Source organism: Diabrotica virgifera, chromosome 4 (assembly GCF_917563875.1).
Source record: "Diabrotica virgifera virgifera chromosome 4, PGI_DIABVI_V3a".
In the NCBI taxonomy this organism is placed as follows: Eukaryota; Metazoa; Arthropoda; class Insecta; order Coleoptera; family Chrysomelidae; genus Diabrotica; species Diabrotica virgifera.
Window position 1 is genome coordinate 47,406,817 of NC_065446.1, and position 13,408 is coordinate 47,420,224.

At 38.7% G+C, this 13,408-nt stretch overlaps 1 protein-coding gene across 3 annotated transcripts in view; it reads right to left on the reverse strand.

Moving 5' to 3' along the window:
• The window catches only part of LOC114333029 (thyrostimulin beta-5 subunit-like), a 150,836-nt gene that overhangs the window by 60,524 nt on the left and 76,904 nt on the right, over positions 1-13,408 (reverse strand). For all 3 annotated transcript variants that reach the window (XM_050649101.1, XM_050649102.1, XM_050649100.1), the window contains one exon: positions 634-871. In XM_050649101.1, coding sequence (XP_050505058.1) covers positions 634-861 — 228 coding nt within the window. In that variant the 5' untranslated portion in view covers positions 862-871. The remainder of the gene's footprint in view (positions 1-633; positions 872-13,408) is intronic.

Sequence of the window (13,408 nt, forward strand, 5' to 3'; positions counted from 1 at the left end):
TTGTGGTTTTTGAACTCTCTTGTTGATGCTCTACAACTTTTAGGGAGGGGGGTAGGCAATTGGGAGTGATGCTGTAAAGCTACAGCACTTTGAAAATGAGGTTATGCCAGATTTTAACAAAATTAGAAAAAATTGTCATTTTTTGATCACCCGTAAAAGTTTATCTATTAGACCGATTCCGGACTTTTTTTTGATCGACGGGAAATTGTGCCGTATTTAAATTACTATATGATAGCTTTTCACGTAGGATTGACCGTTTTAGAGTTAAGAGTGACAAACTGAAACAAGTCTGAAAATTTCGAGGTTTTTCGACCGTCAAAAATTTTCCACAACCTCCTCGAGGTCGAAAACTTGGATTTGACATCAGTAAACATGTACAAACAACATCCTAAAATTTCATTAACTTCGGAATTTTTCGTCGTGACGCCCCTTTTCCACAACCTGCCGACTGGACTATAAAAGTAATCTTACAGACAAGCCAACCAGACAGTGGCCAACCACAGTCGCCGATCCTCGCCGCTGTGGCGTCCATTACAAAATCATTGGGGCTACAAAATCGCCTGTTTAAGCCACTTTGTGGATCCACTCAGTAGCGCTGCAGACTGGTTCGTCTGTTTTAAACCTAAAACTTACCTCATTAGAATCGCAACGTCCCCAACAGGCAGTAACGGAGATCTTATCCCAGCATTGTTTGCCGTTTTCATCGGACTGAGTTACCATGTAGGTGTATTGTTTCTTGTGACATTTCAAGGTGTACGGATCTTCGGCTATTGGTTCGAGCTCTGGTTCTAAAACCGCATTAATTACAACTGCTCTGGCAAGACTCCACGTTAACGCCAACCACACCACAATGGCCAACATGATATGAAACCTGGAATAAAAATTAAATATACTTTTTGTAACTGTTGTGAAAATAACATTTAAATTAGTTCGCATTTATGTAAAAATATCGCGCTTAAATCTTTTTGGGAAAATCTGTATTTGGGTTGAAAATATATTTCAGTTCTCTCAAAAGTTTGTGTTATGTAGGCACAAAACATAACGCACATGTGGTTGCTATTAGCATCTAAGAGGCATGTAGCCTTAAGAACTAAGAAAAACATGTGTGGCCATTCTTTTGTGAAGTGGCGTTTTTTTCCCTCAACGAACCAAGAAAATATACAGTTTAAGAATACAATTTTCGCAGTCCCTTTGCAGACTCTAGCTCAAAGCCACGGTTTGTTAGGACAGTGAGCGACGCACAACTCACAGTCCGTCGAACGCCGCGCACGTCAGTCCAAATAAAAAGAATGGTTTCTGTATGTTAACGGATTGTTAGGTTCTGCTTAGTTGCGCGCTCTGAAGACCGACAGCAGTGTACGTCGACGTTGTGCGCTGGAATCAACTCAGATTTGATTTGGACGCAAACGTTTAGCTGAACTCACAGTGTACAACATGGTGGTAAACTAATTTTATGCAAAAAAAATAAGTTTACATGATTTGACATATTTTTAATTGCACAAAGTAAATCAAAAAGTCATTTGTATTAAATTGATAGTATTTAATTGGTATTTAGATTAATTGGTATTATTACTATTATTTATTAAACTGAAGCATGCATTATAATAAAACAACGTTGCTGGTACAAAACAAAGTTAATATCGTTATTATTAAACACGTGACACAATTTTGTTTTGCCATTCTACAGATCCCTGATCACTATAGTATGTATCATCAGCATCATCATCATCATTTGGCTCTACAACTCTATGTGAGTCTTGGCCGCGTTTACTATTTCCCTCCATTGTTGTCGGTTCTGAGCAGCTATTTCCCATTGCTGTACTCCCATGTTGCGTAGATCGCTGGCTACTGCGTCCTTCCATCTCTTTCTTGGGCGACCAACTGACTTTTTTCCATCGGGCCTTTCCCAGAATGTGGCGTTTAGAAGTCTTTCGTCACTTGATCTTAGTACGTGACCCGCCCATCGTATTCTGTTTGATTTAATGTAGCGTACTATGTTTTCATCTCCGTATATTGTCTGGAGTTCATCATTGTGTCTTGTTCTCCATTCTCCTGTTGTCTCTTCTCTGCAAGGCCCATAGATAGTCCGCAGTATCTTTCTTTCAAGTACCAGTAATTTTGTTGTTTCCCGCTGATTCAGAGTCCAGGTTTCGCTTCCGTACGTTATTGTGGGACGAATTATTGTCTTATATACTCTTATTTTTGCTGGTCTTGAGAGTATTTTTGATTTAAGTAGGGTCCTTAACGAGTAATATGCCCTGTTTCCTGCAATAATCCTGACTATAGTATGTATGCTTTGAATATCTCATTTCTTATTACCTATTCTATTTTCGTATTTTTAAATATGTACATAGTTCTGTAAATTGACCTGTTTTCAGGTCAATACTTTGGGTAAATATTCAAAGAGAAAAGCAGGCTGCCTTTAACAAAAGGTACTATGTATAACTATAAACCTTTCAGTAGTGCCTTTCAAAGATACCATATGCTGCACCGAAACCGAACATCTAATTTTTGTTACTATTGTATTACACGATTTATTACTCCTGGCTCCAGGAGCCAGAAATATACACTTGCTAAGTCCTTTTCCTTAGAAACTATTTTTGTTAATGCAATGGTAATATAATATAAATGGTCAATAACTTCCACATAAGAGAAATTTCTGAAATTTTAGTCTGACAAGGAGTCTGCTAACCGAAAAAAAGTCAATGTCTAAAAACAGAGATTACTCATTAATGAGCGAATTAAAAATAGGACGAGAGCAACGAACCGCTTTGATTAAAAAACTTGTTAAAAAGTCGGAAATATCATCGAAATTGGCTCAAAAATCAGGTGATCCTTCTATACACATGTTTTTTTTTGAGTGTTGCTTCCACATTATCGAAATTTTCTACGATTGAAAAAGCAAGAATTAAAGCTGAAGTGACGAATATTGTTTCGCGATATGAAATTGAGCTGGCTGCAAATGAACTAACGTTTACATTTTTATTTCTTTTATTTAAATTTAATATTATCAACTCTTCTTCCTCATCCTCTTTTAGGAGTAATAAAATTATTGCCTAGATTTTTCCAGAATTCATTTTTCTTCGTACACGTACACCCTCCGTGATAACAAACGTCAAATTCAAACTATTTTGAGAGCGACAGAATATGCTAACAAACCGACTCACTCAAATCTGCCGTGCGTCGAGAACAACAGATTCTGCTGTACGCGTATGCCCTGCGTCGCTCACTGTTCTCAACCATGGCTTAAGGCGAAGAGTTCGTGTGTATTCTCCTGTTCACAATAATTACCTCTCCCACTAATTTTTAACACGGTACCTACCTGATGTGTATAATAAAGACTCTCTATGTTTCCCTAAAGTTGCCCTAAAGTTCACTATTTTATTTATATCGAAGGATAGCTAGCTCTCTTCTCTAGGACGTCGTGTGTGGTCCAAAATATTCACCCGATGTCCAATTAGGCAAAAGGGAATAATTGCCCCGTTTCGCCAAGGTGGGGTGAGATTTAAAATAAAAAACCTCCCCAGTAACTACTGAGATAACTACTAACATAAAGCTTTCATATAAGGTTTTCAGATAACACAGTCCGATTAAAATATGTATAAAAAAACAACAACTGATTTTAGATATCTCCAAAAAGTTGATTTTAAAAATAATACTCTTTTTCTTCTGTCTGTACTAATTTTTATAAAAAAAAATAAGTATTTCATAAATGTTCATCCATATTGCCAAAACAATCTTTTTAACCGACATTTATTATAGTCAGTGTCAAATATCCAAAATTGTATTATTGTTGTTGAGTGCTTTCCTAATGATTTTGGTAAAAAAACTCTTTTATTTATCTTAAATTACCTTAATTATTCCAAATGTTTTTTAAATATAACTGTATTATTATTATTTATTATTATTACACAAACATTACTGGAAAAGAGGAGAAAAATGCAGAGTAATAAAAGAAGGAACACCATGAACTTAGAGAGATAAGTAAAATTATACAGTGTGGAGGGCACTTATGGAATAAAATATTTATGTCCTTGTTTTAAAGAATTGTAAAAAACGCTGAGACCCGTCGATTTTTATATATAAATGTGCACTTTTTAAATATAAATTTAAATGTATAGGGGGATTGATGTTCAGAGTTCATAAGCTTTATTTTTAATGTAACACTCTGTATATTTTTATATTTTTAGAAGCTGCTTAACAACCTTATTTCAACGTACTAATCGTGCAGGGAGGTCCATGTCACCAGCCCCCCCTTTTTCAATTTGAGGGTAAAAAAAAAGCTCATTCGTTTGTATTGCGTTAGTACTGGATTGTATCACCCTTCATTCGTTTGTACTGCCCCCACCCTTTTAAATCTGCCTGGAGGGGCTGGTGACATGCCATCCCCCCCTTTTTCGATTTGAGGGTCAAAAAAAGGTTCATTCGTTTGTATTGCGTTAGTACTGGATTGTATCACCCTTCATTCGTTTGTACTGCCCCCACCCTTTTAAATCTGCCTGGAGGGGTTGGTGACATGCCATCCCCCCCTTTTTCGATCTGAAGGTCCGGGATGGGTATGTTCGTTTGTACTGCGTTAGTATCGGATTGTATCGTCCTTATTTTGTTTGTACTGCCCCCACCCGTCTAGATTGGCCTGGGGGGGCCAGTGACATGCTACCCTCTACTCTGCACTTTTTGCCTTCTGAAAGTCGAAAATAGGCTATTTCGTTTGTACTGCGTTAGTACTGGATTGTATCACTCTTTATTCGTTTGTACTGCCCCCACCCTTTTAAATCTGCCTGGAGGGGCTGGTGACATGCCATCCCCCCTTTTTCGATTTAAGGGTCAAAAAAAGGTTCATTCGTTTGTATTGCGTTAGTACTGGATTGTATCACCCTTCATTCGTTTGTACTGCCCCCACCCTTTTAAATCTGCCTGGAGGGGCTGGTGACATGCCATCCCCCCCTTTTTCGATCTGAAGGTCCGGGATGGGTATGTTCGTTTGTACTGCGTTAGTATCGGATTGTATCGTCCTTATTTTGTTTGTACTGCCCCCACCCGTCTAGATTGGCCTGGGGGGGCCAGTGACATGCTACCCTCTACTCTGCACTTTTTGCCTTCTGAAAGTCGAAAATAGGCTATTTCGTTTGTACTGCGTTAGTACTGGATTGTATCATCCTTCATTCTTTTGTACTGCCTCCACCTTTTTAAATCTGCCTGGAGGGGCTGGTGACATGCCATCCCCACCTTTTTTGATATGGGGGTCCGGAATGGGTATGTTTGTTTGTACTACGTTAGTATCGGATTGTATCGCCCTTATTTTGTTTGTACTGCCCCCACCCGTCTAGATTGGCCTGGGGGGGCAGTGACCTGCTACCCCTCTAATCTGCACTTTTTGCCATCTGACGTCGAAAGTAGGCTATTTCGTTTGTACTGCGTTAGTACTGGATTGTATCACCCTTCATCCATTTGTACTGCCCCACCCTTTTAAATCTGACTGGAGGGGGATCCCTTTTTTCGATCACGGGGTCCGGGATGGGTATGTTCGTTTGTGCTGCGTTAGTATCGGATTGTATTGCCCTTATTTTGTTTGTACCGCCCCGACACGTCTAGATTGGCCTGGGGGGGCCAGCGACATGCTACCCTCTACTCTGCACTCTTTGCCTTCTGAACGTCGAAAATAGGCTATTTCGTTTGTACTGCGTTAGTACTGGATTGAATCACTCTTCATTCGTTTGTACTGCCTCCACCCTTTTAAATCTGTCTGGAGGGATTGGTGACATGCCATCCCCCCTTTTTCGATATGGTGGTCCGGGATTGGTATGTTCGTTGGTACTGCGTTAGTATCGGATTGTATCGCCCTTATTTTGTTTGTATCGCCCCCACCCGTCTAGATTGGCCTGGGGGGCCAGTGACATGCTACCCTTCTACATTTAAAACAGGGGAGGATTAATGCTAGGAGTAAGGACACAAAATTAGCCAAAACTATTATAGTAACACCGCGGGTGTAAAATTTGGTAAATTCGTCAAAAATGTAACGAATTACATTTTGAAACTGAAAAACAGGCTTGCAAGCCACTCTCCATGAAGAATGGAAAATTACACCCTCAGATGGATCTCGGAGTAGTTCTACGCTACCGATTTGAAAAATGGTACATGTATTTGTTGGAGATATTTTGAACACCAATTCGATCAGAAATCCCCCCCTTTTTCGATTTGAGGGTCAAAAAAAGGTTCATTCGTTTGTATTGCGTTAGTACTGGATTGTATCACCCTTCATTCGTTTGTACTGCCCCCACCCTTTTAAATCTGCCTGGAGGGGTTGGTGACATGCCATCCCCCCCTTTTTCGATCTGAAGGTCCGGGATGGGTATGTTCGTTTGTACTGCGTTAGTATCGGATTGTATCGTCCTTATTTTGTTTGTACTGCCCCCACCCGTCTAGATTGGCCTGGGGGGGCCAGTGACATGCTACCCTCTACTCTGCACTTTTTGCCTTCTGAAAGTCGAAAATAGGCTATTTCGTTTGTACTGCGTTAGTACTGGATTGTATCACTCTTCATTCGTTTGTACTGCCCCCACCCTTTTAAATCTGCCTGGAGGGGCTGGTGACATGCCATCCCCCCTTTTTCGATTTAAGGGTCAAAAAAAGGTTCATTCGTTTGTATTGCGTTAGTACTGGATTGTATCACCCTTCATTCGTTTGTACTGCCCCCACCCTTTTAAATCTGCCTGGAGGGGCTGGTGACATGCCATCCCCCCCTTTTTCGATCTGAAGGTCCGGGATGGGTATGTTCGTTTGTACTGCGTTAGTATCGGATTGTATCGTCCTTATTTTGTTTGTACTGCCCCCACCCGTCTAGATTGGCCTGGGGGGGCCAGTGACATGCTACCCTCTACTCTGCACTTTTTGCCTTCAGAAAGTCGAAAATAGGCTATTTCGTTTGTACTGCGTTAGTACTGGATTGTATCATCCTTCATTCTTTTGTACTGCCTCCACCTTTTTAAATCTGCCTGGAGGGGCTGGTGACATGCCATCCCCACCTTTTTTGATATGGGGGTCCGGAATGGGTATGTTTGTTTGTACTACGTTAGTATCGGATTGTATCGCCCTTATTTTGTTTGTACTGCCCCCACCCGTCAAGATTGGCCTGGGGGGCAGTGACCTGCTACCCCTCTAATCTGCACTTTTTGCCATCTGACGTCGAAAGTAGGCTATTTCGTTTGTACTGCGTTAGTACTGGATTGTATCACCCTTCATCCATTTGTACTGCCCCACCTTTTTAAATCTGACTGGAGGGGGATCCCTTTTTTCGATCACGGGGTCCAGGATGGGTATGTTCGTTTGTGCTGCGTTAGTATCGGATTGTATTGCCCTTATTTTGTTTGTACCGCCCCGACCCGTCTAGATTGGCCTGGGGGGCCAGCGACATGCTACCCTCTACTCTGCACTCTTTGCCTTCTGAACGTCGAAAATAGGCTATTTCGTTTGTACTGCGTTAGTACTGGATTGAATCACTCTTCATTCGTTTGTACTGCCTCCACCCTTTTAAATCTGTCTGGAGGGATTGGTGACATGCCATCCCCCCTTTTTCGATATGGTGGTCCGGGATTGGTATGTTCGTTGGTACTGCGTTAGTATCGGATTGTATCGCCCTTATTTTGTTTGTATCGCCCCCACCCGTCTAGATTGGCCTGGGGGGCCAGTGACATGCTACCCTTCTACATTTAAAACAGGGGAGGATTAATGCTAGGAGTAAGGACACAAAATTAGCCAAAACTATTATAGTAACACCGCGGGTGTAAAATTTGGTAAATTCGTCAAAAATGTAACGAATTACATTTTGAAACTGAAAAACAGGCTTGCAAGCCACTCTCCATGAAGAATGGAAAATTACACCCTCAGATGGATCTCGGAGTAGTTCTACGCTACCGATTTGAAAAATGGTACATGTATTTGTTGGAGATATTTTGAACACCATTTCGATCAGAAATCAGAGGAGCGACCTTGCCTTTTCCTCCCAGGAAGAAATTTATCCATCTCCTCAATAAATTTTAGTTTTACACGCTATCGATATGAAAATGAAAGATCTCATGCGGCGCATTCCGAAATGCACTCTTCGTTGTACAATTTCAACCTCTCTGTTGAAAACTTTTCAATCGTTTTTAAAACCATTCATTTTGGAACAAAGTCGTAGGGAAATAAAATAAAGATAATTGAATTTTTTATGATATACGACTATAAAATACACTTAATAGGTTTTGCATAATAATTTTGCAATCTAAATTTTTTTAAAAAAGTTAAAATTTTTTATAAACTTTCTGAACAAAAAGTAGACCATTATTTAGAAGTTTGCTCATTTTTTTGCATATAAAGATACGCCCTACCTATCTAATACACTTTACAGAACTTAAGTTGGTTTATTTAATCGGCCTCAGTAATGTTTTAAAGTTATACACAATTTTTTGGCTTATAAACAAATACAGTGAGGACGTTTGAGTTAATAAATACGAATAAATTCATTTTTCTGTTATTTATCAAATAAACATTTTTTTCTGTTTTAGGACAACAGTAAAATGTATCTCGAATTAACTAAATTAAATACTTTCTTCTGTTTGTCTCAATTAATTAAAAAAAAATTTGGGCACCCTGTATAAATAATTATGTAATAAATATAGAATTGAATAATGTTTCAAATAAGCTAGCACACGACCCACATTTTCGTTTAAAAAAATCATAGATTACGTCATCACACCCAGATGGATGACGTTAGTAGTATGATAGATATCCCAAAAATTATAATTTAAATATAAAAATCGACCTGTTTAGGGATTTATCTCCAGAGTTGCCCATTCTCGAGAAAATGAATTTATTCCAACTCAAACGTCCTCACTATATTTGTTTATAAGCAAAAAAATTGTTTATATCCTTAAAACAGTGCTGAGGCCGCTTAAATAATCCGATTTTAATTTTGTAAAGTGTATTGGATTGGTAAAGTACCTCTCGATATGTAAAAAAATTAGCAAACTTCTAACAGGTCTACTTTTTGTTCAGAAAGTTTTTAAAAAATTTGAACTTTTCTAAAAAAATTTAGATTGCAAAATTATTATACAAAATCTATTATGTCGATTTTAATAAAATTTGGTGGACGGATTGAGTATGTTGTAAGAACTTTCTAAGTAAAATACGAAGGTTCTAAGTGCAACCAAAGTGGTTGAAAAACATTGAATAAAAAGAGGCTTATTTTGCCCTCTTATTTTGTATTTATTGCTATTTTGCAGAAAGGATAATCATTTAAGATATTTTATAGCAGTCGTGTCGTATATCATACAAAATTCAATTATCTTTATTTTATTTCCCTATGACTTTGTTCCAAAATGAATCGTTTTTAAATTACAAGCAATGAAAGTTGAAAAAAATCGGTGTTTTTCGAAATTTTTAAGTATGTAAATTTTTTTAATAATGTTCCAAACATATTTGAGAAGGAGCGTAAGTCAATTTTAATTACTGAAGTTGTTACCTAATTTTATCTGCAAAAATCGGAATGCCACCTCTCACATCCACCTCAAAACAGATCCGCCCTGGTCTATACAGCGATAATTCCATAGTAGAAATCGAAAATTGCAATGTCATTGTTTATTTAATAGGTCAGTTTGGCATTTAATATACTTGCAAATATTTTTCTATAAAAATGTCTCGTTTTGGCACTGAATCTGTAGAGTCAATTAACACGTTGACGGACAGTGCGTCAAATGTATAAGCAAGTTTTTGACACTATATTTATTTTACAAATAATGAAATACCTACGGAAATTCTGAATCTTATTGCAGTCATAAATGAACAATACAAACCTTTCTAGAAAACAAATTGCCAGAACATAGCAGCTGCAATTATTGTTATCTGGTCTCTGACATTAGATGGTAAGAAAGATATTGATTGTGGGAACTTTTCATTTAATGTTCCAAATACATACTTTTAATAATTTTCGATTCCAATGAATTCTGCCGTATGTATGTTTCAGTTAATCAGTTATCCAGAGAGGTTGAAATTGTACAACGAAGAGTGCATTTCGGAATACGCCGCATAAGATCTTTGATAATCATATCGATAGCGTCTGAAACTGTAAAATTTATTGAGGGGATGGATAAATTTCTTCCTAGTAGGAAAAGACAAGGTCGCTGCTCTGATTTCTGATTGAAAATGGTGTTCAAAATATCTCCAACAAATACATGTACTATTTTTCAAATCGCTACTACTCCGAGATCCATCTGAGGGGGTAAATTTCCATTCCCCATGGAGAGTGGAGAGTGGCTTGTAAGCCTGTTTTTCAGTTTCAAAATTTAATTCGTTTCATTTTTGACGAATTTACCAAATTTTACACCCACGGTGTTACTATGTGCAATGTTTGGCTGATTTTGTGTCCTTACTCCTAGCACTAATCCTTCTCTGTTTTAAATGTAGAAGGGTAGGGGTAGTACAAACAAAATAAGGGCGGTACAATCCAATACTAACGCAGTACAAACGAAATAGCCTATTTTTGACATTCATATGGCAAAGAATGCATAGTAGAGGGGTAGCATGTCACTGGCCCCCCAGGCCAATCTAGACGGGTGGGGGCGGTACCAACAAAATAAGGGCGATACAATCCGATACTGACGTAGTACAAACGAACATACCCATCCCGGACCCCCACATCGAAAAAGGGGGGGATGGCATGTCACCAGCCCCTCCAGGCAGATTTAAAAGGGTGGAGGCAGTACAAACGAATGAAGGGTGATACAATCCAGTACTAAGTGCCGGCGCAAATTGATCCTAAGCGAACACAACCTGGCACCGGCGGGGTGCGTAGAGAGTTCTGCGCATCCTATATCAGTGAATACAGTGCCAGGTCTACACATGCGAACGCTTGTCATCGAAACACAGTTTTCTGGTGTCGTGGGACGCGTGACTCAATTCTAAGATGTGGTTTTGGTTTCGAGATGGACGTAGAGAAGCTAATAGAACTCGTTCGGAATTACCAGTCTGATTTTTGCATGAGAGTTTAATGAAAGGGTAAAAAATCAATTGGAAGTTCTGTCCGACAAAATACATGGGACGTTTTCGTAGTATGACGTTCCAAATTTTTAACCTGTTCCACAATTAAAACTTCCCCTGTTTCAGTGTTCCCGTACATCAAAGTTTGTCTGACGAGACACCGTTAAGCTATTAACAAATTTTCAGCTTGCTATTAATCAACTTTTTGTTGGTACGCGGGATCCAGGCCTAGAGATACAATGTCACAAATGATGGCGTAATCTCTTTTCTGTAGGTATAAAAATTTTGTAAATATCATTCATTTCTTAAATCTACACAACATTATCATTAAAAATGATTCATTACTAAAAACAGTTAAGCACATCTGTGAATATCGCATATCCTCAAATAAAATGTGTCATCATACCGGGCTTGTTCATGCTTAAAAACAAAATATGTAGACGAGATATAAATATATGTAATAGGTAAGCAGTTTTTGCAACGACAATCAAATCACAATCAGTGTTGTTTATAATAATAGTATCGGCATCGGCTGATAAAATAATTAGTTTTTAGCAAAGTTCGCACCTTTCGGGACACTGACGTACATAAAAGCAAATTTGTTAATTGTTGAGAAAACGTAGGCATTTAAAGTTTTAAAAGGTACAAATGAGATGCAAATTACAAGAGGAAGTAGAAATCTATTGTCCACAGTCTTAGTTATTAGGATTTTAGGATTACAATTTTTCTTAAACATCACCTCAAAGCTTCCTTTTATTTATTCATTCTTCTCAAGACCTCGACGTTTGTGACTCTCTCCGTCCATGATATTCTCAAGATTCTGCGATACATCCACAGTTCAAATGCCTCTAATTTTTAGGTATCAATCTTTTTCAGCGTCCTTGACTCCATTCCGCAGAACAGCACAGAAAGTACGTAACATCTCATCAGGCGAAGTTTCATTTCAAGGCTCAAATCTTCCACAGAACACTCTCTTCATTTTAGTGAATATGGATCTGGCTTTTTCTATTCTTATTTTGATTTCTGCTGAGCTATCGTTGTCTTCATTTATAAAAGTGCCTAAATATTTGTATTTGCTAACTCGATCGATAATTTCATTGTGTAAATATAAATTTTGGACATTTCGTGTTGATTTCGATATTACCATAAATTTAGTTTTCTTTATGTTCAAAGATAGTCCATATTCTTCGCTGCAGTCGCTGCTATCTTATTCACCAATGTCTGTAGCTCTTCAAGTGTTTCTATCAGAACGGTGTCGTCGGCACATCTCAGATTATTTAATCTAACACCTTTTATTTTAATACCTATGGATTGCTCAGAGAGTGTTCTATTCATTACGTCTTCGAAATAGAGATTAAACAGGGTTGGTGACAGTATACACCCTTGTCTCACACCTCGCTTTATTTCAATTTCTTCAGTGGTATTATTCTCTACTCTCACTACTGCTTTCTGATTATAGTACATATTTGCTATTAGTCGGATATCTCGTTTATCTAAATTCTTTTCTGCCAGGAGTCTGATTAGATGATCATGCACTTTATCAAAGGCCTTGTTATAATCTATGAAACACATCAGATACAGGTACATCAGATACAGATACATCAGTATTTTGTACTCAGTATCTACCACTGAGACCCGGTATCAAAAGTAACCGTTACACGTCCGCACTGATTTTGCCCGTCCCTCTATTCGTTGCAGAGACAGCCAACGGTTGGGTTTTGTTGTGAATAATATGCGGTGCGCTAGAAAAATAACTACACAGGTCACCCGTCCCGCCGGTGTCAGGTTGTGCTCGCTTAGGTTCAATTTGCGCCGGCACTAACGCAGTACAAACGAAATAGCCTATTTTCGACATTTAGAAGGCAAAAAGTGCAGAGTACAGGGTAGCATGTCACTGGCCCCCCCAGGCCAATCTAGACGGGTGGGGGCAGTACAAACAAAATAAGGGCGATACAATCCGATACTAACGCATTACAAACGAACATACCCATCCCGGACCCCCAGATCGAAAAAGGGGGGGGATGGCATGTCACCAGCCCCTCCAGGCAGATTTAAAAGGGTGGGGGCAGTACAAACGAATGAAGGGTGATACAATCCAGTACTAACGCAATACAAACGAATGAACCTTTTTTTGACCCTCAAATCGAAAAAGGGGGGGATGGCATGTCACCAGCCCCTCCAGGCAGATTTAAAAGGGTGGGGGCAGTACAAACGAATGAAGGGTGATACAATCCAGTACTAACGCAATACAAACGAATGAGCTTTTTTTTGACCCTCAAATCGAAAAAGGGGGGGCTGGTGACATGGACCTCGTGCAAATATTATGAACAATACATGGTGAAATTTTGAAATTAGAAAGTATGGAAATCTGTTATGGAATAAATTCTTTTGA